This window comes from Manis pentadactyla, chromosome 3, assembly GCF_030020395.1.
Source record: "Manis pentadactyla isolate mManPen7 chromosome 3, mManPen7.hap1, whole genome shotgun sequence".
NCBI lineage: Eukaryota > Metazoa > Chordata > Mammalia > Pholidota > Manidae > Manis > Manis pentadactyla.
Window position 1 is genome coordinate 56,833,391 of NC_080021.1, and position 26,036 is coordinate 56,859,426.

Here is a 26,036-nt window from a genome sequence, read left to right on the forward strand (position 1 = left end):
CCTTGAAAAAGTTGAGATTTCGTGCTTTTATTTACTTATTTTGGGGGAGGTCATGAGGCGGAACCGAGTAGAGGTGAATCAGCAGCTCAGGTTTCTTGAATCTTTGATGATGCAGAAGGTTGTCCAGAGGCACGTGCTGGATTTAAAATCTTACTTCAGCATCTTTCCAAGTCTGGGCAGCTTGTTTCCTACCTTTCCTACTAGTAGAATTACGTAGAAATAGTTGGATAGGCAGAGCCGTTGTTATGTGTCATTTCAATAATGTGTAGTTACTACGATTTCTTACTCTATTATTTAACAGTTTAGTGGTAACCTTTATTTCTTTGTATTGTTATGAAATTATTCTGAGACACGATAAACTAGACCTTTTGACAACAGAGATTATTGAGTAGGAGTTATAAAGATTTAAATAACCTCAGTTTATTGCATAGCAGAATTAGTGATGACTTGGAAACAACATTTAAACTTTTAAATCATTTAATCTTCTTGGATATAAGTTTAGTGTTCATTGGGTTTTATTTGATTAATTTAATTTGACCAAGTTTTTTCGGATACATTTGACCCTGAGTTTAATAGACTGTTACTTTAAGAGCAGTTGACATTTACCTGGTTGCATCTAAGCTTCTGGTTCACTGTTATTTCTCTGGGTAATTCTTTAGAGTTTCACTAATTAAGTGAAAAGGCAGTGTAAATAATTTTCCTGCCTTTCTTTCCTTCCCTTTCCTCCTTTCCTTCTTATACTGTATGTAGTACTGTCAGGATCATAAGCAGAGAATAAAGCTTCAGGAAGTCTTTACCATTCTCCCTCTTTCTGACTCTCTTATATAGATGAAATCAGGCTAACGTAATATGAGGGTCAAGGAAAAGGATGGGAAGTAGTTCTCTCTTTACTGAATAAGTGGGAGTCTTTAGAGATGGTATTTTGGGATTCAAAGAAGCAGTTTCGGGCACCTTTTTATTCCAAATAAAATATTAGAGTCTAACAAAATTTTTACAAGTGGATATGAACATGTTGTTTTCTTTCGGGTAATGCCCCAGACTAGAGACTAATCTTTCAATATGTTCTTTTTATTTTTAGAGAGTGAATTCCTAAGAAAATAATGGATTGCATATTAGTTGGTCTGTAAGTGATTGGACTCATCAGTGTGCCAGTTTGTTTCAAAGGCCAAAAGAAGATGGCAACTCCTTATGTCCCAGTTCCTATGCCCATAGGGAGCTCTGCCTCCAGTTTTACAACCAACAGAAACCGAAGAAGTTCTTCTTTTGGGAGTGTATCAACAAACTCAAACTCTTCCAAAGACCATTTAGAAGACTCAAATATGGATAATTTTAAACAGACAAGTGTACCTGATCAAATGGATAGTACCTCTTCTGACTGTAACAGTCCCCTCATTAGGACTAAATTCACAGGTGCAGATTCTTCCATTGAATATTCTTCTAGACCAAGAGAAAGTGAAGAACAAAATCCTGAAACAGTGTATTTGGAAGATAGACCTTCAACACCTACTATACTGGGTTATGAGGTGATGGAAGAAAGAGCTAAGTTTACTGTGAGTATTGACTTCTACTGTACACCAATAGAAAGTGAAAGATTTACCTGTGTTCTAAACCTGTGTTAAATTTATTAATGTATGTACTTGTAGTACTTTGAACACAAGATTTAAATGGCTTTTACAAATCCTGATTCTGTCATGCCATAGTAAACTTTTGTTTACTTGAATGGAATTTTCACAAACTAGACACACCTATGAAACAAGCACACAGATCAAGAAACAGAACATTATTAGCATCCTAAATGTGCCCTTTCCATGCTCTCTGTCAGTCACTATTCTAATGATAGTCCAGATTAATTTTGCTTTTTTTTTGTACTTTTTTTTGGAATTACAGAGTATCTACTCTTTTGGGTGTGGCCTCTTTTAGCATTACGTGTAAAGAGTCATCCTTCATTTTGCATATAATTGTAGGTTGCTCATTTTTCTGACTGATAATATTCCTTTATGTGACTATATTACAGTTATTTATCCATTCTACCATTGAAGAGCATTTGGATAACTTCCAGCCTGGGGCTTTTACAAATGTTATTGCTGTGAACCTTTTAGTACTTTTCACTCAGTAAACACATGTATGCATCTGTGTTCGATAATCTGCCTAGGAGTAAAATTGCTGGATCATATGCCCAGTTTTAGAAAATACTGGTGAACAGTGAACCAGAGTGGCTGTACTATTTTATACTTCTTTAAGCAGTGTATGAGAGTGCCAGTTGCTCCACACATTCCAAATATGTGATATCTTTCTTTTTCATTTTAACTATTCCAGTGGGTAGAATGCTGTCACATTGTGATTTTAATTTTCATTGTCTTAATGACTAATTAAATTGAAGACTTTCTTTGACCATTTGGATCATTTCTTCTGTGAAATGCTTAAGACCTTTATTCTACTTTTCTTTGAATAAGTCTTTTGCACTTTGTAGTATTCTGTGTGCTTTGGACATAAGTCCTTTTTCAGAACATGTAACATCTCTGAGGTTTGCCTTTTCACTTCCTTAATAATGCATTTGGTAAACAAAAGTTCTTAGTATAGTCCAGTCTATTAATTTTTTTCTTTTATAATCAGCACTTTTTAAAATCTGTAATCTTTCTACTCCCACGTTACAAAAATGTTATCTGTGCTTTCTTTTAAAAACTGTGTAATCAGGTTTTTATTGAAAAGATACTGTTTCTCCTCTGAATTTGCACTGTTGACTGTCATAAATCAAGTGACCGTAATTCTGTGGGTCTGTTTCTCTGTTCCATTTTTCTCTCTTTTACCAATTCCCTACTATCTTTAATTACTAATGCTTCATAATAGGTCTTGATAGCTGGTAGCTTTTTCTTCTTCTTCAGGATTGTCTTGGCTATTCTTGGTCCTTTGCATTGCAACTGTATCAGATCTATAGACTGATCTAGAGAGAACTGACATCTTCACTAATGAATCTGTGAGCCTAACCCAAAAGTCTTTAACTTCTTTTAATAATGTTTTATAGTTTTTAAGGGCAGAGGTCTTACATCTTTTGGTTAGATTTATTTCTAGGTATGGATGTTGTTTGATATTCTCAATATCTTCTTCTATTTATTTGTTCATTGCCAGATTATATATTTTGGCTTTATATATTAATGTATATTTATCTAGCAACCTTGCTAAATTCACTTATAAGTTGGAATAATTTGTTCCTTCTCTTGAATTTTCTTGAAATAAAGTTTTTGTGTTTACTTCAACATTTCATGCCATAAACTTATGACAGTCTGGACGACCCTCCAAGAAAAATATTGCTGAGATTATACTTGAAGAGACTGTCTTTTTAGAGTTATCATGAAACTAATCATACGATGGGAAATCTGCATGGACTTGACTTTTTTAAGAATAATTTTGGAAATTACAATAAACTGGTGATTCATTCCTTTACATTACTTACTTCTCTTATCCAAGAGTGAGCATTCATGACTTGATGTGTGTGAAATGCAAGTTCATGGGCAAATTTAAGGCAATGGTGTACAAAGTCTTTAAAGACACTATAGAGGAAGGGTCACATTCATTTATTCACTAACTTAACATTTTTTGAGTACCTGTTATGTGCCAGGCACTCTTCCAGGTAATAGGGTACAGAAACTCTAATGAATAAATGATTAATAAGTACATTTTTTTAAACTGCTGGTATGTCACATGGTGATAAGTGCTGTAGAGAGAAATAAAAGAAGAAAAGAATATAGCTTCCCCCAAACAAGTTGTAGTTTAAGTAGCATTATCCATCATGGCCAGAAAAGAAGTTAGCACTAAGGAGTGAGCCATTAGAGTATCTGGGAAAGAGCTTTCCAGACAGATGGGACAACTGCAAAGACACTTGGTTGACAGCAAAATAAGCAATGGGGAGAAATGTATGAACTGAGAAGCAGGTAAAGGTAAGGGAGTGTGACACACAGATCAAGTAGAGCATGTAGGCCATCGTAAGGCTTTTAGATTTTACTCTGTGTGAAATGGGAATCTTGGTAAAGGAAGAGTCACATGTTCTGACAGTTGTTTAAAAGACTCATTCTGGCTGCTGAACTAAGACTAGATTTTGTGGAGGAACAATGGAGGCAAGAGGCAGTTCTTGCAATAATCCACAGAAGACATGATGGTGTGGACTAGCGGGGTAGAAACAATCCTAGGCAGTGATCATATTCTGGATGTATTTTGAAAGTAGGGCTTTGGGATGTGGAAGAAAGAAATCAAGTGATATCCCAAAGGTTTTGCACTAAACAATGAAAAGAATAGGGTTGCCATTTAATTAGATGGCAGATTTTGAGGGGGAAGATCAGGATTTGTTTTTCGGACATGCTACATTTGAGAAGTAAAAATTTTGAGAAGACGTTAAAATAGCACTGACAGGTTGTGTGTGTGTGTTTTCATGTGAATGTATACAAATGTGTATTTTGTGTATGTGTTTATATCAAAGCTGAATTTAGGGGAAACCTCTGGAGACATAGTTTGGGATTGTTAAATTTATGAAGTAATTTTTCCTTAATGTATTTCTTTAAATTAATCTCTTAACTGAAGAAAGTATTAGGAATGACTAGTGAGATCTTGCATAAAGTGTCAAGTGTTTGAAAGGTATTTAAAATAAAAAGTAGGCAGGATTGGGAAGGAAGCACAAGATGGGCTTCTTCAATTGGTAATGTTTTGTTTCTTGTTCTTGTTACTAGTTACAGTGGGTGTGTTTACTTTGTGGAAATTCATTAAGATATACTTATGAGTTTGTTCTCTATTTTATAATTTATGTTTCTGTATATGTCATACTTAAAAATTCTAAAACAAAGACTACATAAAGATAAACAGTAGAAAGTAGTATATGCCATTTCAAAGAGTAGAAACAATAACTCGTATTAGAACATAGAAGAAGGAATGATTAGTACTGTCCATAAAGTTTTCTTGAGAGCACTACTGAAACAGGTAGAAATGTAGAAGAGCTCTTTAGTAAAGATAAAACACAAGAATTTGTGCTTGGTCTTTCCTACAGAAACAGGAGTGTTCAGGGGCCACTGTAGCTTAGTTAGAAAGGAGGGTTCATTGTTTAAAACAGGAAAATAACATCAATATGGATTATGTATAGATAGACCTAATTATCATATGAAGTTGACTGTTTTCATGTAGCAGTTATTCACACTCAAAAGTTTTGAAGTCAGTTTATCCCTTTCTTTGAATTAGTTATTCTTAAAAAGAATATTTCCTTTGTATCCACTTTGCAACTATCTTAGATCAGGACTTTCTGGAGACTTTAAGGGGTATCCAAATAATCTAATTCCTCACCTTATTTTACAAAAATTAATTACCTGTATTTTACTTCAAAGACTTAACCCTTGCTGATTCTCCCCCTTAAAAGCTGAAAGAGAAGTCTGTAAGAAGCAAAATCAAATGGCAAGGATGCTCTACAGTCCCTAAATAGTGAATTGTCTCTAGAGCACCTAATAGGACTGTAAAGTGAACCATGATGAGTCATATTTGTAATTTAAAATTTCCTAGTAGCCTTATTAAAAGTAAAACAGATGAAATTATGTTTAATGTTTTTTATTTAACCTGTATCCAAACTATCATTTCAAAATGTAATCAATTTAAAATCATTCTAATAAAGATTTTTTACATCTTTTTTCATACTAAGCCTTTGAAATACATTGTGTATGTCTCATTCACAGCACATGTCAATTAAGACTACTCATTTCTAATATTCAGTAACCACACATGGGCAGAACATAGCTCTAGAACTACAACGGAGTTTTTGAACAACAGACTTAAAAAAAAAAAGTTACTCCTTTTAGGAGTTTCACTCATTCAGTGGATAGTTACTTAGCATTTTGTATTTGCCATGTATTTAGCTTAGCTTAAAATGCTACACCAAAAACTACCAGGAGTTGTTTCTCTGAGATTCTGTTATTAAAAAGTACTTCCTCATAATAAATTCTTAATAAATTATTATGAAGTAATATAAGAAATATAGAATCTTGATATAAGAAAAATAAAATCCAGTTTTCTATTAAATGCTTTTTAAAATATTGACTTGCTTCAACAGGTTTTTCTATTCAATAGCCTAGATAATATTGTGTATAATTATAGAAATGTAGACTTTTATCTACCTGGGTATTTTCTTAGCTTGTATTTCAGCCTCGAAGATTAAAACATCAAATTTGTTTGAAAACTTGCTTGGTGTAGTTACTGAGTTTAAAAATTAAATTGATTCTAAAGAACGAGAGTGGCCATTTTTCACAGCCTTTTCAAGCACGATTGATCAGTTTTAGAATATGTTGGCATAAAATATATTTTGGAAACTGATGAGTTCATTTATTAGTGTGTACTGAAAAAGCATTTTATCTCAAATTTGTCATAATCATGTTTCTTAAAAAACTCTTGCTTTTGTCTTTCTCTGCCTGGCTTATTTCACTGAGCATAGTACCCTCTAGATCCATCCGTGTTGTTGCAAATGGCAAGATTTCTTTTCTTTTTATGGCTGAATAATATTCTATTGTGTCTGTGTTGCAATATTCTAATGCATCTTCTTGATCCATTCATCTATTGATGAACACTTAAGTTGCTTCCGTATCTTGGCTGTTGTAAATAATGTGGCAGGAAACCTAGGGGTGCATGTATCTTTTTGAATCAGAGATTTTGTTTTCTTCAGATAAATTCCTAGAAGTGGAATTACTGGGTCAAATGGTATTTCTATTTTTAGTTTTTTGAGGAACCTCCATACTGCTTTTCACAGCGATTGAAAACAGTATAAGATTGTATATCAACAATACTTCCAATATAAAAAAAAATTTTTTTGCCTACATTATTTGTACATTTGATGGTCTAAATGGTTTCTGGTATTTATTACATAATAATTGTTATGATATGGGCTAAGTAAATGTTTTAAAAATATTTAGTTTGAATTGTTAAATATCTTCACATAATTTTTTTTTTCTTTTTGTTTTAAACCCTCTCTCTCTCTGCGTAGGTATATAAAATACTAGTAAAGAAAACCCCAGAAGAAAGCTGGGTTGTGTTCAGAAGATATACTGACTTCTCTAGACTTAATGATAAAGTAAGTACTTTAATAAATCTAAAAGTGACTTTTCAAGCTTGAATTATTTTCTGTTCCTCACAGTTTTATGATATTTATGTTTTTTCTTCCTTGCTAATTATTTAAGTGAAGTCAAATCTTTGCTACTTCCTAAGAAAATTAACTGTTTCATTCCACTTTAATTGCCTGAAGACACATCTCTACACAAAACTTCCTTTTTTTGGAAATAAAAAATTATTAGTATAAAAGTGTGAGATATTTAAAATCATATTTTTAACATATTATATTTTCTATTGATATATTACAAATTACCACAAACTCTGTGGTTTAAAACACATCTGTTTTTTATGTAGTGATTTGAGTGGGCCTACCTGGGTTTGCTGGTCAAATAGGATCAAAGACAAGCTGTTGGCTGGACTGGGCTCTTATCTGTAGGCTCTGGGAAAGAATCAGCTTCTAGGCTCATTCAGGTTGTTGGTCAGAGTTCGGTTACTTGTAATTGTTAAGACCAAGGTTCCTCTTGCCCTGCTGGTTGTCAGCCAGAGGTGATTCTTAGCTCATAGACACTACTTTCCAGTCCTTGCACATGACCCTTCACCTTGAAAGCTGGGAGCGGATCAGGTCCTTCCTGTGCTTTGAATCTCACTGACTTTCTATTCTGCTGCTAGCCAGGAATAAAGGTCTGCTTTTAAAGAGCTCATGTGTTAAGATTAGGCTTACCAACATAACCTCCCTGTCTTAAGGTCAACCGAATAGTAACTCTCATTACATCTACAAAATCCCTTTTGTTGTATAACAACAAAATCACAGAAGCAATACCAGGAGCAAAGGTCATGAGGCCATCTATAATTTGGCCTATATGTACATATGAAACAGAAAGGAAAATAATAAACCTCAATATATTAAGAACTCTTAAAAATAAGTAACAAAGTAATCCCAAAAATAGAAAATATAATAACAAATGATATGAACAGGGTAATCCACAGAGGAAATATACATGACTTTGGAAAGTCAATTTGGAAAACATTTACTATCACAAGAACTCCACTAAAAGAAAATAAGAAACTGACTTTCATCTGTCACCTTGACAGATCAATCTAAGTGGTATTATCCATTGTTGAAAATATGAATCTTCTTAAAGTTATGTATAATTTTGACACATTTCTGGGATTTATCTTGTGTAAGAAATCATGGATATGAGCAATATTTAGCTCTAAGTGTACTCTTCACCTTTTTATTTGTCTGTGTTTTAGTTTGTTTCTGATAGTTAAAAATTAGAACCAACCTAAATTTCCAACAATAGGGAGTTGATTAAATAGCAGTAAGAGTGTAACAGAGAAAGAGATGCTGAGCTGTCCATGGAACAAGAGGGAAATCAGGTGAGTCAGTTGGGTGTAATTGGTATTTTAGAAACCTAAGGAGCATTTTTCTAGAGAAGCAAGTGGTTTATGGTGCTTCTGAGAGACTATGTAAAATGACATTGGACCAGAAATTGCTCCCTAATTTTGAGAGGACTTTAATAGAGGAAACCTGTTCTGCCCCATCTGCTACCTTTTCCCACCTCCTTCCTGGACTACTCAAAACTTTTAAAGTTGGTATATGCTTAAAATGTTTGGTGGGGGGAAATGCCACTTTTGTGACTTTGCAACTGCCTGGTTGACAAAAAGTTTCTGTAATTCTGAAATCCTCAGTTTAAATGAAAAGGTAAAGCATAAAATGCTAAACTATTTTATCCTTTATTGAGATATTGTTAAGATGACTTATAATATGCCCAGATATATGAAGTACTATTTCTAATGTATTTCTAATATTATAAATTAATTGTACTTTTCCTGAATTCCTATATTACACTAATGAATTAAAAACCTATAACTGTGTACTTCTGTTGATTTTTTTAAATTATTAAAAAAACAAAAAAAGCAGAGTAATTCATGAAATTACCAGGTACTTAAGTGGAATTCTTAGCTTTCTTGTTTCTATTTCAATTTAGAGCTATTTAATCATCTATGATGTATTATTTTTTTCTTTTCAGGGCTCAACTACTATTTACTTCCCTTTGTCTCTAGATGCATCTTTATATTGCAATAATATTTCATATCTCAGGAAAACTGATATTTAGATAACTCTTACTTAAGCTTTTGAAGAAAAATGTTAGTAGGAGTAATTTAAATCTCATAAATATCTCCTTAATGCTCCAAGTTTGGCACTTAAAATTAGTAAGTACCAATGTCAGTCTTCTAGGTACTAGAAAGAGCTCTACCCATCACCAGCTTTTACTGGCAAGAATCAAAAATGTGTGTAAAACACCAGCAGCCATAAAAGTTAAATTGCAGTTATTTTTATAATTGTTAAAAATAAAGTAAAAGTTTGGTATCTTTCATTTTATAAAACCAATCATGAAATACCTATAAAATCAGTAGTTTGAGTTCAGCATTTTGATAAGAATATGGGATTATATGGAAATGATCTTAACTTTCAGGAGTTTACATTCTCTACTTATCTATAGTAATGAGGGGGAAAAAATAGCCAATTGACAACATGAAGATTATTGAACATAGTTAAAATAACATTGGTTAGAAAGAGAAAATTTTCTATAGGACACTGATTTTTTTTTCCTCTTTTTTTAAATCTCCTGAGTTATAATCTGACTTCTGCTTCGCTGGAAGTTTATAAGAGCCTCTTCTGAGGAAGTCAGAGGGCAAAGTCATGAGCAAGTTGTGGAACACATTGGGCTTACCAGAGTTGAGGCATCTGGCAGGGTTGTAGAGGGGATTAGGTGATGAATAGTTTGCAGAAATACGGCCACGAGATGTGGGTTTTTTCTCTGTATTCTGTTTAAAAGATCACTAATTTCTACTTCCAATTCATAAGAGTAAGTCAAAGCTGAACATTTATGTGCAGTAAAATGATTGTTCTGAGTTAGTTCCAGGCAGCTGAGCATAGGGAGGGAGCAGAACCATTCTCAGCTAATTGTCAAGACAAGCCTAGTTCATTTGAAAATCTGGGCTAGATTCATTCAGTACTCAACGTTAAAAAGAAATTTAGTGGTAATCATCAACATGTCTGTTTCTTGATCACACTGTCCTGAGCTGTCCTGAACAGATTCACCTCATCATGTGGTTCATAAATAGCATTTCTGGGATTTTTCACTTCTCTCCTTTATTGGATCTTATTTCCACTATCCCATGTCTTCCTCTTTATTGAATTACTATTTTCCTTTTAGTGGAGTTCTTAACAGAGGTAACATAGGAACTGATGATTTTCAGATCATGCATTCCTAAAAGTACTCTCATTCTGTCTTCATACTTGATTAAAATTTGGGCTAGGTATAGAATTCTAGGTTGGAAATAATTTTTTTTTCAGAATTTAAAGACAAACCATTTTTACCTTGCTTTTAGTATTGAGTGTGCTACTAAGACATTCAAAGGCATTCATAACTTTATATGTCACCTTTTTTCTCCCAATTTAGAAGTTTGTTAAATCTTCTCTGAAATTTCACAATGCCTTTTTGTAGGTTTCTTTTCTTCTATTTTCTTGAATACTCAATGGGCTTATTTAAGCCAAGTCTTTCAATTCAGAGAAGTGTTCTTGAATTGCTTTATTAATGAACTCCTCCTTTCTATGTTCTCAGTTCTCTTTCTGTAACTTCTCTTGTAAAATAGACCTTTGGGCTGGTTCCATATCTTTCCTCTCCTTTTTTATTCTTTTTCTTTTTTGCTATTTTGGAGATTTTATTATCTCTAAGACCATCTTTTTATTCTGTTAATGCCTCCTCTTTTATCACTTTATTCTTATTTCTTAACTAATATCTTTTCTTAATCTATTGAATATATTAGTAATAGTTTTTATTTTTATTCTTTCATGCTTTCTTCTATTGCTTGCTCTGAGTTACTTTTTTCTGTTTGTCTTCTGTGTTAAAGTAACTGTGTAGTAATTCTTGTCTGGTCATGATTAGAAGTTGAGTACTAAAAGCTAATTGGAATCTCTTATTCCATAGGTGAGGCTTATGTTGATTTTAAGTTCCACTGTAGGGTGACAAAGGTGAACTGTTCTTGGAGAACTTCTGATGTCAGGATCTTTATGTCATTCCTTGTGGTTTGATCAAACTCTACAGAGAAGTGTTTTTTAATCTCCTGTCTTTTACTGCCAGTTCCTGAATAATTTGAGGTTTCTGTAGCATAAGCTTGGTAAAGGTTTTCTTACACTTCAGATTTTCTTGGCTTTACGGCATCGACTACCACCCTTTGTCTACATTTTGATTTGCAATGTATCATTTTATATTTATTTCTTTGCACTATAGTTTAGGTGGGGCTCAGAAAGACAGAATTGAATGAGTGTGCTCAGTTCTCTACCTTAATCCTTAAAACAACACATGTGCATGCTTTCTTGAAGGGTTTTTTATAAAAATATCAAATGCCTATTATGATATTTTCCCAGGAAATTTATTAGTGTTTCAATATAATGAAATATAAAAACTAGCACTTATTAGTTATTTCAAACTAAAGTGTAGTCCCCAAATTTTACTTTGTTAAAGTTATTGAGTAAGTACCCATAAGATAAAGTCTTTGTGAGGACTCAAATGGGGGAGAGCTCCCTCTTCTGAGGATAAATTTTTAAAGGCAAAAAATCTAACCATGCATGTGACATATCTGACATTTAAAGCTTAAATTTAATATAGAGACTATTTTTATTTCTTCTTCATGGCTTTTATTATTTTCATTGCAAACTCATTAATAACAGAACTCCAAGGCCAAAAATACCCTGTTACATCTTAGAATCAAATCTGGGTTTTTAATTGTCCAAATTATTTTCTAGTGTTTGTCTTGTTATTCTATCTTCACATATTTATAGAATATGAACAATATTATATTTTATATTTTTACTTAAAATTTTACCCTGTGGATTTTTCCCTTTTGCTAGTCTTTTTTCTTACCTTTTGATATTTCTTGATATATGTTATAGAAACATGAATGTATGTACATGGTTCTATTTCATTCATCCATTTGTTGAACATAAATTGCTGACTGCTTATAATATAGCAGTCACTGTTCAAAACACTGGAGTGGCAAGTATGAATGAAGCATAATCATTGCAGTTTAGTAAAATGGTTCTCAATCTTAGCTGTACCTTGGACTTCCTTGGGAAGCTTCTTAAAATTGCTGTGCCTTGGCCACATCCAGCTAACTAAATTCAAGTCTGTCAAAGGTGTGACACAGTCATTAATATCTTTCAGAGTTCCTTGAGTGATTCCAATGTACAGCCAGGGTTTAGAATCACTGGTCTGCTAAGAAAGTCCAAAATTAAGTAAACATTATTTACATTGTGATAAGTATCACTTAAAAAATTAATAATTTAAGTATATGTGGCAGATCACCTTTTCTAAAAATGTCTACAGTAATATTTTCATATATGCTCTTCCAGAATCTTGCTACTGACCATCAAGAGGTACAATCTGTTGCTCCTCCCCTTGAACCTGGGTGAGCTTGCAACTACTCCAACCAGTAGATACTGTGTGACGAGGCTAGATCATAAGAAGAAGACAGCTTCTTCCTGGCTGCCTCTTTTGAGATGGTCGCCTTTGAAACCTAACTTCTATGCCGTGAGAAAGTCCAAGACAACAGAGAGGCAGTATTAGGCTAATAGCTGACATCCCAAGCTGAGGTCTCAGAAAACAACCACTGAATATATGGGGAAGTGAACTTTGGGTGATTTCAGCTCCCACCTTCCAGTCTTCCAGCTGAAGTCCCAATTCATCATGGAACAGAGATAAACCATCTTCACTGTGCCCTGTATGGCCCACAGAGTCAGTGACCTAATAAATGGTTATTTTATACAACAGAGTTTGGGGTAACGTGTTACACATTTATAGTCTCTTAAAAAGAGTATGTAAAGGGAAATCTAACCTGCTTAGTAAGTTGGAAAAGTCTTCCCTAAGAAAAATTTAAACGAGATATGCAAAATGAATCAAAAACCAAAATGTAAAAGCTAAAACTATAGACATCCAGGAAAAAACAGAAGAATATGTTCACAATCCTGGAGTGATTTCTTAGGATCAAAAAAAAGCATAAACCATAAAAGGAAAAAAACTGATGAATTAGATAACATCAACATGAAAAACACATGCTCTGTTAAGACTTAAAAATGAAAAGTCAACCCACAGGGAGAAAGGATTTTTTGTCATATATATATATCTGATAAGGGACTTGTATCTGAACTACATAAAGAACTCTTGAAACCTAATAATGAAAAAAAAAATAACCCACTTAAAAAATAAAGTGGAGGGATCAGAATATTTGTAGAGATAGTCCGCCACAGAGCACACAGATCCAAATAAGCACATGAGAAGGTACTTAACACCATTTGTCAACAGACATGCAAATTGAAGCCACAGTGAAGTACTAGTACACACCCACTAGAATGGCTAACATTGAAAAGATGGACAAGGATGTGGAGTAAATGTAACTACTATGTATACACACCTGGTAGAAATCAAGGTATAAAAACTTAGCTGAATTTAAATCTTCTATTTCATGTGGTATCCACATATAAATCAAGTATAAAAATCAAATGTGTATTCATATTTGAACTGACTGTTTATAGTTCATAATGCATGAGCAAAACCAAAAGTTTCTGTGATGACTGCCCTTGTACTGTTCACCATGTAACTTATTCACTATGTAAGAATTTGTTCTCCATGTAAGAACTTGTTCGTTATGCTTCAGAAGATTGGAGACTGACGAAAATTAGGCTTGGGGTGGATTAATGATTGTGCATTGAGCATTGACTCCCCTATACAGAATTTTATTGTTGTTAACAACCATTTGATCAATAAATATGAGAGATGCCCTAACAACAACAACCAAGAAAAAGTACACACTTCCAATTGTAAAATAAATAAGCAACCGGGATGTAATGTATAGCATAAGGAATATAGTCAAAATATTGTAACAACTTGGTATGGTGATAGCTGGTACTTAGAATTATCATGTATATAAATGTTGAATCACTGTGTTGTACACCTGAAACTAATGTAATGTAATACTGTGTGTCAACTACCCTTCAATAAAAAATAATTATCTAAAAAAAAAATAAATAAATAAAATAAATCTTCTATTTCAAACTCATTTCATAAATAATTTCACATAGTCAACAGGATAGATTTCATAAAATTGATATAATTCTGTTGAAGTGTATTTTCTTTTTTCTTTCTTTTTCAGTTAAAAGAAATGTTTCCAGGCTTTCGATTAGCACTTCCACCAAAACGCTGGTTCAAAGATAATTACAATGCTGACTTTTTAGAAGATAGACAATTAGGATTACAAGCATTTCTTCAGAATTTAGTAGCTCACAAGGACATTGCTAACTGGTATGTAACAAATTGAAATAAGAGATTATAAGTGCATTCCAACAACTAGTTTAAAGAACAAATCCAGGACCATAGGTATTCAAGCACAAAAATATAGGGTAGGAGTATAATTACTTGTCCCCTCTAATAAAGCACTACATGCAATGTTACTGCCTTTTTTCAGTAAGGATTTTATTTGGCACTTGCTTTGAATTAACACTTTTAAAAACTTCATCAAACTTAAAAATTTCCATGTACCATATACTCAAACCACCCAGCTGTGAACTTAAGTGTTTATTATTTTAGCAATCATTTAAACAAAGAGACCCACATAGTAGTTTTTTGGTTAATATGACAGTATATAATTTTGAGGGCATATTCTTTATATTTCTCCACAGTAATGCAAAAATATGAAAATTGTGAAGTTGGGTTAATTTATATGGAGAGTAAAATGAAAAATACCAAAACCAATAAAAAGGGAAAAAAGGATCTATATGGGTTTTTGCTTCTGAATATATTTACAAGAATATTGCTTTATGATACAAGGAGCTTAGTATCTCATTTTGGAATTTACATTATCAGAAAAATTATAACTATTTTGAAGGAAGAGAGCAGTTAGAAGGCAGCAATAGCATATTGTATAGAAACCTCTGTCTGTAATTCTCTTTAGCAGTTTTTCACATGAAGATGGAAAGTAAGGAAACTATCCTGTGTCACTTTCTCTATTCTTTTTCTTCAGTCTTTTTTTATGCATATCACCTTATGTTATACATAACAAACACATATTATGCATATAGATCTTGCTTCATCATATGTGCTGCCTAAGCTGATGGCTCCTTGAGATTTCTGCCCATCCCCCCTCATTTTCCCCTAGGAAAGGAAGTACAAGCCAGAACGCTTCTCTCAACTCTAGATTCAAACATGCAGTTGCCTCTGTGACATCTCCTTTGGGTTACTCAAAGTGACCTTGAGCCTAAAACAGTCTTAAAACTTCCTCTCTGGACTTTTTACCTTAATTCTCAGCAGCAGCATCTACCCAGAACCTGGGAGTTGTCCTTGACATCCCTTACCATCTTTACCCTTACATTTTAAATTATGTTTCAGATGTATCTACATTTCTCCATTCCTGCATCACCACCCTAGTCTAAGCAGTTTTGTCTCACCTTAATCACTGCAGAAGCATTCGTACGGGTCCTCCTCATCCACTCATTTCTATAGTCCATTAGAACTACGGTGATTTTTTTCTAATGTACTTTAAGTCATTCTTTCTAGTCCCTGCCTACCCACGTGTCTTTCCAACTTTATGTTCTGTTATTCCTCCCTGCCCCTATTCAGTGTGCACTGCTTAGCACAATGCCATCACCATTTGTGCTCAATAAGTACTTGTTGAAATGAATGGCAAAAATGTTGATACTTGCTATTGTACTGTTTATAAGAAAAAAAGATTAAAGCTTATATGACAAAACATTGTGTGTTCTAGGTAGTAGGAACATGGGTGCTCCCTACTTTTCTATATTTTTTACATCTTGACAGATAAAAGAGAAAAAAGGTTAGTGTTAATTCAAACACAGAAAGGAGGTATATAAACCAGCAAACTCCAAAGTCATAGGAAAAGTCTTGGAAAAAAAATGTTTTATAGCATACCATAAAAGAAGACTTTTGCAACTAAGAAGTCAACACATCCTGTCCCCCTTCTCTAGTTCCTTATTCAGTAAACCTTTATTTCTCTGTATTGAAATGTTGCAGTGACTTAATATCAAATTTATTCTATAAATGACTATACTTTGTTTTTATATAATGAAATATTAAGTAAGTTGTGTTAATGGATCTGGTGATTTCTTGATTTTTTTTTAAATGGTGAAAGTATTTTAGCTAAAATGCCTTTTTTGTTTTAATTACTGATTATAGATCTCTGTCTCTAAGATCGGCATTACTAGGGACATTCAAGATCCTGTTGTTTCTGATAGTGCAAACTTTTTAGAACAGCGGTAGTAGTCTTACTCAATTCATAAATAGGTACTCCAGGGAAAGAAAGATTTCTTAGCCAAGTGAGTTGAGGAAAGGTTTTTTGACATCCCTAGAGTATTAAAAGTTCTAAGAAATCTTACATGAAGAATCTAGTGTGCCTTGCATTATTATCTTATTTTTGTCATATTATCAGACATTTGGGGAATTCCGTAAGATAAATGAACTTGGTATTTAAATTGAGTAAGGTATTTAAGCCTTGATTTTTCTAGAGCACCCACTCCTTTTGTGGGTGATGAGTAGCAATTTTTATTTCACAATTTAAGAAGTTTTTTAATAAATTATGTTTAAAGAATGTGTGGGGGAAGGAGAAGAAGAGCTATTAACTTGTATCTTAAGCATTTGCCCTTGTCTATGTCATGGTAAGAAGGGTATGAAAGAAGCTTGGGGTATACTGATTGATTCTAAAATTCATTTAAAGAAATTAAGCTCCTGTTTGAACAAAATAAGAGAGATTATGAAATGCTGCATGGTATCATGCAGATAATAAAGTAACAAAAACTCAAGGGGGGTGGGGTCAGTCCTTTTTGCAGTAATCAAGCAATATTGAAAATACGAAGTATAATTTGAGAACCTCGAAAGCTAGATTAATATTATGGGTAGGAAGATGTATATGATTTAGGAAAAAGTAGCTAGAAGGTATACTAAAAGTCTAAGGCTGACAAACAGCCATTTATTATTTTCACCTAAGGGAGAAAGGGAAAAAAGACAAAATCAAAACACTTCTTTATAAAAGTATAAAACGACATTTAAGACTCACTACTAAAACATCAATTAGTTGTATATTACCTGTCGGTACACCTGTTAGCATCCTGTTATGGTTGGACTGGCAGTACAGAAAAATTACTATCTTTATATGGCCAAATAATTATTTGATATTAATTCTTCATACAGTTCTTTCACTTTCCTTTTTAATATCCTTAGCACCTCACAATACAGTTATTTCTTAACCTTCATGTTGGCTAAGAGCTTGCCATTACAGAACTAGCATTCTTAATATTATAGAAAGAGAAGAAAATATGGATTGCTCCTTTGAATGTTTTAAGGGGATATTACTTGCAGATATATTTAGAAACACAAAATTAAAAAACAGGTAACTAATGTTTTCATGACAAAAGGACTTATTATTTATTTTGTCTGTTCCATAAATGTCTTCCTGTACATAAAGTACTGCAGCTACACACAGGTGCATCAGAGGAAGATCCCTTACTTTGGAAAACTGAATAGAGAAAGATGTACTAAAAAAGGTTGTAAAGGCTAGAGTTAGATCTCTTTCAGAGGAGGAGGAGAGAATTTTGACTGACAGAATTAGAGGAGACTTCCCAGTGGGTGATATTTGAGCTGGATTTTAAAGAATTATGATATTTGGACTGACAAAGAGAAGGTAAAGAAGGACTTACCAGATGAGAGGGGACATTATATCAAAATGCAGAAGCAAGAGAGGTCCTGCACCAGGAGCATGTGACTCAGTTTGTCAAGATGAAGGATATGTAAAGATAGAGGAGAAAAGTCATATATTTCACAATCTGTTATAGTTAAATTACTGCTCTTTGCCGTTTTATACTATCTTATGCTATTTTGAAATTGTTACATTATTTAATAGCAAAGAAAATATTTTACTATTCTTTATTTTCAGAAGTACTACACACACATCCTGATTTACCAAATTTTCCTCCTTAAATATTTATAATACAGGGGCTAAAATTACATATTTTTCCTCATATTGTCATCCTTCCAGAAGGACTTCAGCACCTAAATTCAGCATATATACAGGATGGATCTGGACTAACAGCATTTCATGGTTTTAAAAATGTACATATGCACACACATACACACACACACACACACACACACGTGTGTGTGTGTGTGTGTGTGTGTGTATATATATATAGTATCTAGATATATATAGTATCTATATATATATATAGTATCTAGATAGAGGAGGGAACAACTGAAGGAAATGAGAATATTTACCTTTTAAGAAGAAGTAGTACTTGGGAAATGTGATAGCCATCTTCACATACTTGAAAGTATAGTGGGGAGAAGGATTAATCAAATGATACTTAACTTTGAAGCAGTGCTCCAGCTGTAGTGTGCATCTTGTTAAAATGCAGACCCTGAATCAATAGGTCTGGAGTAAAGATTCCACATTTCTAACAGGGTTCTGGGTGGTGCTGATGCTACTGGTCTGGGAACCTTATAGCAAAACTGACATGGAACTAGGAATACTAGCGAGATGTTGAAGGAAGACCCTGTCAGCTCAGATAAGAGAGTTATATCTCATTTCAAGCTGTCTTTTGAAGAAGTGAGTTTCTCTTTAAGTATCTGAAGAGGTAAATAAATAGCAGTGCTACTAAAGAGGAAATTATTAAATGTATTGTTGATTACATGACTTTCTAGGTTTCTCCTATTTGTAAAATTCAGTAATTCTGTCATTCTTTAGCAAGAATACTTAAGCTATTTTTATATACTTTCAACCTAAACTATCTTCTCAGAGGAAATTTTATTATAAATGTCTCTAAGTTGTTTTTATATATAAAGATACCAAGAGAAGTTGGGTTAGTATTAGTACTTTTATAAATGAATGACTAATTGAGTTATATGTGCAGAAGCTCATGAGATTCAAAACATTATTGCTAATGTTGGCTGGATGATTTTCAACACTAAATGTTAGTATGGTAGAACTTCCAATTTTGGATAGTTTTTAAAAATGCAGTACAAAATAAATATTTTATATTCGGGTATATGTAAACTGTTACTTAAATGGGGTTTCAGAAACTATGCAAAACTCAGTTTTGGGGGCTTAGTAGCAATATAATTTTAGGCAATTACTTAACTGATTTTAATCGATGTCTTCAACTGGAAAAAGATAATTGGGCTAACTGTTCTCTAAAAATCCCTTTCAACTCTGAATTCCTCATATGCTATTCTTTCTGTTGTGGTGCTTTATGAATCTTGAAGTTGTACCATCAGAAAGAAACAGCCAAATTCTAAACTTCTTTTAACTCTTACAACTTTTGGTATTGTTGCTGTCCTAAGCTTATTTTCTATGAAAGTAGGATAATGTGTTGAAAACTAAAATCCATCTCAAATTTGAGAAATACACTAGAGTGTTTATCTACAACATTGGATAGAAATTTGTTCTGATGCTCTTAATTACATTAATTTTTTAATTGCATAGCTCTTAGAAATAAATTCATTATTTAAATACTTATTCTGTGCTATGCTAATTGATTCAGATATGAACTGCACAGTCCAGGAACTTGTTATCTGTCTTTTGGTGAAGAAAACTGCTTGGTGAACAGATAATACTAATAGAGAAGTAAGTCCTGAGGGGCCTCTTTAAGGTGCTGTGGTAATGCACATAAGAATGCAGAACCTGGTAGAGGGCAGGAGAGGGGGATTTAGTCAGAGAAGACTCCATGAGGAGAGAGTAGATGAGCTGAGTCATGAAGAGTAAGTATGAGCTAGCCAGGTAAGGGTAGGAAGGGTGGACCAGGGTAATAGCAGCAAGCCTGAATAAAGGCATGGAACAACATGATAGACATGAGGAGGTACTATTTCTGAATTGTCAAATAAAAAGGCAGCCTCACACCCACCAAGCCATCTACACAGTGACCCTCACCAGCCCGGTCTGAGTCTTTATCCTTAAAGTTGTATTTAATGGCAATTTTTGGTTATTTTCTTTAAACTGGTGTAGAATACTGAAGAGAAATATTAAATGATAGAACATTTCTATCTGAAATCCCTCAGTTGTATTTTCATACAGTGACTTCTTGTGCTTGATTTGGTTTTAACATAATCAGTGTCTGGTATTTTTAGTACATTTTTTCTACTTAGTTCTTAATTGACCTTTTAATGAATTGTAGGCATTAGTTTTAGGGTTTTTTTTCTTTCTTTTAAAATACAAATGTTGAGATAAAGAGCACGTTTCGCTTTGAAATTGGTCTTTTTAAAAACTACACGAAATGTAAACAGGTACATACCTATAAACAGAAAAAAGGATAATATAACAGTAAATAGAAGGTGAAGGTTCACTGGATGAAATTGTTTTTTAAAAAGCTTGAAAATCCAGTAAAACTCTTGAAGAAAAATTCAAGAGAATCAAAGGAAGAGTTTAACTTAGAGTACACATTTGCTCCGATAAAGTAATGCTGAAGGATAGCATCTGTAATCTTATCTTAAAGCAAATTAAATCAACAACTGATTCCAATTCCAAAATAGCATTCTCCCAAACACACTAAAAGGTACTACTGTAGGCAATAAGGGAATAGAAAGATACATACCTTATAAGTATCATTATAACCTTACCTTGTAATTCCAGATTGTTGGATTTTCTCTTACATAGTTTCTCTCTTATCCTGATATTTTTCTTACCTTCATTATTTTATTCAAATGGAAGCAAAAGTATTAAAGATTGAATACAGAAGAGAGACTGGGAGCTATTTTGAGCCTATCAGTGAATAAGTTTTAAAAAGATTTTTAAGAATTCACTTCTGTTAAATCCATAGACCATTTAATAGTATAGACTGTTGTTTATGTTTTATTTGAATTCATTTGATCCCTTTGAAATCATACATTCATAATATATAGGAAATCACTGAGCAGAATCATGGCACACATCAGCAGTCAAATATTTATCAATTCCTAAATAAAATTCTCTAGTTAGTGTCTCTTAAACCAGGGTTAGGGCTTCCTTTCCTCAGAAAAAAAGTGTCAATTTCTGAGAAAGAAATTGTTTTTTCAAACACTGCTGTCTCCCAGAGATTCTTGTGTGTCCCTCTCCTATAGGAATAGAGCTTGAGAGTATTGACTGACTCTTTACCAGCTGAGTTCTGTTGAAACAGAAGAAATGTAGTGAACCATGGAGAAAGTGTTTTGTGAATCAAAGTTGTAAAGCCAGCTTTAAATTTCATTCTTAGGCTATGGATTAAAGAAAAGAGGGCATGGAATATAATCTTGCAACTATATTGAAAAAAACAAGGGGTCCATTGGATTTCATTTGACTAGAATTCTAGTGAGCCATAGATATAAAAATTGTTTTATTTAAAGTATAACTGACATATAATACCCTATGACAGTTGACCCTTGAACAACATGGGTTTGAACTCCATGAGTCCACCTATATGCAGATATTTTTCAATAAATTTGTTGGAAAGTTCTTTGGAAATTTGCAACAATTTGAAAATACATTTTCTTTTCTCTGGCTTAATTTATTGTAAAACTACACTATATAATGCATATAACATACAAAATATGTGTTCATCAACGTATGTCACAGGTAAGGCTTCTGGTCAGTAGTAGACTATTAGTAGTTTAAGTTTTAGGGGAGTCAAAAGTTATATGCAGATTTTTGACTGAAAGAGGTCAGGGGATGGTCAGCATCCCTAAACCCTGCATTGTTTAAGGTTCAGTTGTAGTTTCAGGTGTTCATCATACTGAATGGAAATTTTTATACATTATGAAATGATCCCTATAGTAAGTCGAGTTTTCATCTATCACCATACAAAGTCATTACAATATTACTGAGTAAATTCACTATGCTGTACATTAGGTTAAGGGATTAAGAGGTACAAACTTCAGTTCTAAAATATATAAGCCATGGGAATGTAATGTAGATCAAAGATTTTTAGGGAGGTTTGATGAAATAGAAAAGTTACTCCAAAAAGATTCCTATAGTTAGGTACATTGTCAACCTCATGTTAATCTTGGGCTGAATTTCTACTATAAACCAAAGGTTTATAAAAAAAAAAAAAAGAGATACATATATTCCTTTACCCACTTTTTATTTCCTAACAGCAGCATTCCAGTAATTAATTTGTGAACATATAAAAAAATGTGTTACATGGGGTTGTCATACACTGGAAGTATTTTTTAAAAAGACCCCTACATAAGCTTTCTAGCTCTTTCTTTTTCAGTTGTAAGGGTTATTCTCTCAGGGTTTCATTCAAACTTCTGACCTCTCAGTCCTAACATTAGTTTATTTCCTGTGGCTCATATTTTCCTAAGAGTTGGTTCTCTAATATAAATAATGTGTGGGATAAAGTACAATATCTAAACCAAATATATGGCAGTCCTGTTCTTTGTGCAACATAGACTAACTGCAGTATTCTAGAGGCCTTGATTAGAGTAGGATACAGGCAAGTAGAATGTGGTCAGAGAAAATGACCAGCAAAAAAGAATCCATGTGAACTAAAACACAAGAGAAAAGAATTTAAAGGTAGAAAAACACGTATTTACATTCAGAACACTGAGATTTAAGATCTTGCTCTACCATTTGAACTAGTGACTTTGACTAAGTCATTTTACCTCTCTAAACTTTGTTATCATTTGTAAAAAAATGAAGATACAATGCCTATCCTCAGCTCACATGATTGTTGTGAAAATTAAATTAAATAGGATATGTGAAGCCCTGTGTGTGCAGTGTATATTGAAAATGTTAAAAATGGTAACTGTTTGAGTTGGATATGTTAATTAACTCGATTGTAGTTCAGATTTCACAGTGTATACGTCTATCAAATCAAGGTTTACACCTCAAATATCTTAAAATATTAGAATATATTAAAAATTGTAATTTGTCAATTATACCTCAGTAAAGCTGGGGGGAAAATGTTGTCTACATGAATCCAGAGACCAAGTAGGCTTTAATAATCCATGAATTTTGTTACACGACAAGAAAAAAGCAAAGGAAATGTTAGTGTATTAATATTACTTCTAGGAGGTATAAGGTTAAAGGAAATAAAACATTCTTGACATGTTTTTAGGGTTATCATATGAAAGAGGCCTTAGGTTTTCCCTTAATGGTTCCAAAAAGCAGAACTAAAGGTCATGAATAGAAGCTGCAGGGAGGAAACTCCCAGCTCAGTGAAAGAAATAATTATCTTATTTTCAGCAGTGTTCAAACATAGTTTGAAACATGGTTTATTTTAAGAAGTGGAGTATTTTGTGTCTTGGGAGGTGTCTAGGTATATCCTTGACTGAACATTTAAAAAGGATAGAGCATACTATGGTTGGTTCAACTAGATCACATTTAAGATCCCTTCCATCTCTATTATTTTATGATTATGAATAGGTTTTTCTCGGTTTGCCTGAATATGTGTCCTTTATTACCTGCATTGTCAAGATTTTACGAGCCAGGAATTTTCACTTCTTTATTCTGTCTTTGGAATCTTCTGGATTACTTCCTTAACACCACTTCTATATATTAATTCATACTGTGTTTTTCTTTTGGAAAAATTTCACTAAATACACCATTTATCTTTTCATGACCATCCCTATCATCAACCTGTCTGGCCCAATCTGAACCGAAAAGCCCCATTCCCTTTTCAGCATAGGTTGATATCTCCTTTGTTTAATATATCAAGAAATCATATTGTTCTTTTACAGCTAAAAAAAAAAAAAAAAAGTCTCCACATTTATGTTCTAACACACACACAAAGATGTCTCTCAGCCCAAAATTGCTTTTATAATGAGGGATATTTTTGTTCACAAGGAAATTCAGTTTTCTACCCTCCTAACCTATTTCTGGTCTTTACAAAGTATAATAATACCATATTATTTCATTACTTTGAAATTTATGATGATTCAGAAGTAGGCTAGTAAGAAATTTTTGTCTTGAGCTCTCTAGGGAAAATATTTAAAGTTAATGTAATAAACATGATCATAAGAAAATCTTTAACATGTTTCATAGTATTTTCAGTTACTTTAAAGCATCTCCTTACATTTGCAGAAACAAATGAAGTGTAAATTTGAAATTGTATTTCTTCAAGATAATAACTTTTTAAGATTGGCTCAAATTAATTTTCTTTGAAAATAATATTGTATCTGTTCACCATTTAAGTTGGTCTCCTGTATCACTATTCTGAATTATGTTTTATGAGCTGTAGTGTTTAACACAAATTCACAATCTCTGTGTTCATTAAGATCTTAGAAAATAGCTTAAAATCTTTGTATCTACTAAAGATTTTATATTTGTATATGGTTACTTGCGTGAGAACACATTAACCAACTTTCTTATTTTGGTATATCAGCAGAAAAAACTTACTTCAAATACTATATAGCTTTCAAGAAATTTTGCTTTTTGCTATCTTTTGTAAACTTATTTGTTCCTCACCTAATTTTTTTTTTTCCCTTTGAAAAGCCTTGCAGTAAGAGAATTTCTTTGTCTGGATGATCCACCAGGTCCATTTGATAGCCTAGAGGAAAGCAGGGTAAGTGCTATATTATATATCACAGGAAAAGAGGAACAAATAATACAGTACAATAACTACATTGTTTCTTGAATTGAATAGCAAATACCAAAATATTGTAATTTTAAACCATGGTAGTTTTGCACAGAAAGCTTTTAATGCTTAAGTCAAAGGTTTCTTTCATTTAAATACATGAACCCAGTTCAGAGAAAAATAAAAATTCATACTTGTTATATAGTCAGTGAAGCTCTAAAAATCAATTTAACATTTATTCTCTTTTTCACTGTTCAAAAAAATTATTAAATTATTTGGAAATTTATTTTACTACATTTATAGTACATTTGTATGCAAGTTTTCTTCCATCTAAGTATCAAAGGAAAGAACCTACAGTTAAAATCAAATTTAAAACTTTTCTTCAGAGGTAAGTTACTGTCTTGTTATCAGTTGAGTTCAAAGCTTGATGCTACTCAGATTACGCTAATTGACGTGTTAAAGTGGCCTATTTCTTGAAGCAGTTGGCTAGAGTCACAAAACAGATTTGGTGATAACTTGATATGCAAGTTTTTTCCCCAGATGTTTAATGGTGCTTAAATGGAACAGATTTAATTGGTAGGTTTGTAATGGTTTTAGTTAAACTGAGTCAGTTCTTTGTATTAGAGGGAATGCAATAGCTTTATTGAAGTAAAATTTTCATCCATGAAATTCTATTCTATTGTAAATTTACAATTTAATAACTTTTAATAAATGTATAGAGCTGTGACATCACCTTAATTCAGTTTTAGGAATTCTCATCACCTTGAAAAAAACCCCTGCAAACCATTTTGCCAGTCAGTCCATGCTCCCAGCCCCAGACAATTACTGATCTGCTTTCAATCTCTACAGATTTGCCTTTTCTGAATATTTCACATAAGTAGAAATATGTATATGTACATATATGTGTTTTTGTGTATATGTATAGATATATACAAAATATTCAATGTATATAATCTTACATATACAGCATGTATAACATAAAGTATATATAATAGTATAGTATAAACTGTACATAATCTTTGCATCTAGTTTCTTTCACTTAGCATAATGTTTTTAGGTTATCATTGTTATAGCCTCCATCAGTATTTCATTACTTTTATAACTGAATGGTTTGGGTTTTCCAGTGTATACATACATATACCACATTTGTCCAGACACCAGTTGAGGGAAATTTGTTGGATTCTTTCCAGTTTTGTGCTATTATGAATAATGCTGCTGTAGCCAGTGTTATGGAAGGCTTTGTGTGGATATATGTTTTCATTTCTCTTGAGTTGGTCTCTCAGGGTGGAATTTTTCATTTTGTGGAAAATTATGTTTAACTGTTTTTTTTTAAACTTTCAAACTGTTTACTTAAATTGCTATAACATTTGAACAT

At 32.8% G+C, this 26,036-nt stretch overlaps 1 protein-coding gene across 1 annotated transcript in view; it reads left to right on the top strand.

Annotated features, from left to right (window-relative positions):
* Positions 1 to 26,036, top strand: part of SNX16 (sorting nexin 16) — a 43,921-nt gene that overhangs the window by 749 nt on the left and 17,136 nt on the right. Inside the window, exons 2-5 of the mRNA XM_036919424.2 lie at positions 1,079 to 1,550; positions 7,004 to 7,090; positions 14,287 to 14,435; positions 24,580 to 24,649. Coding sequence (XP_036775319.2) covers positions 1,176 to 1,550; positions 7,004 to 7,090; positions 14,287 to 14,435; positions 24,580 to 24,649 — 681 coding nt within the window. The 5' untranslated portion in view covers positions 1,079 to 1,175. The remainder of the gene's footprint in view (positions 1 to 1,078; positions 1,551 to 7,003; positions 7,091 to 14,286; positions 14,436 to 24,579; positions 24,650 to 26,036) is intronic.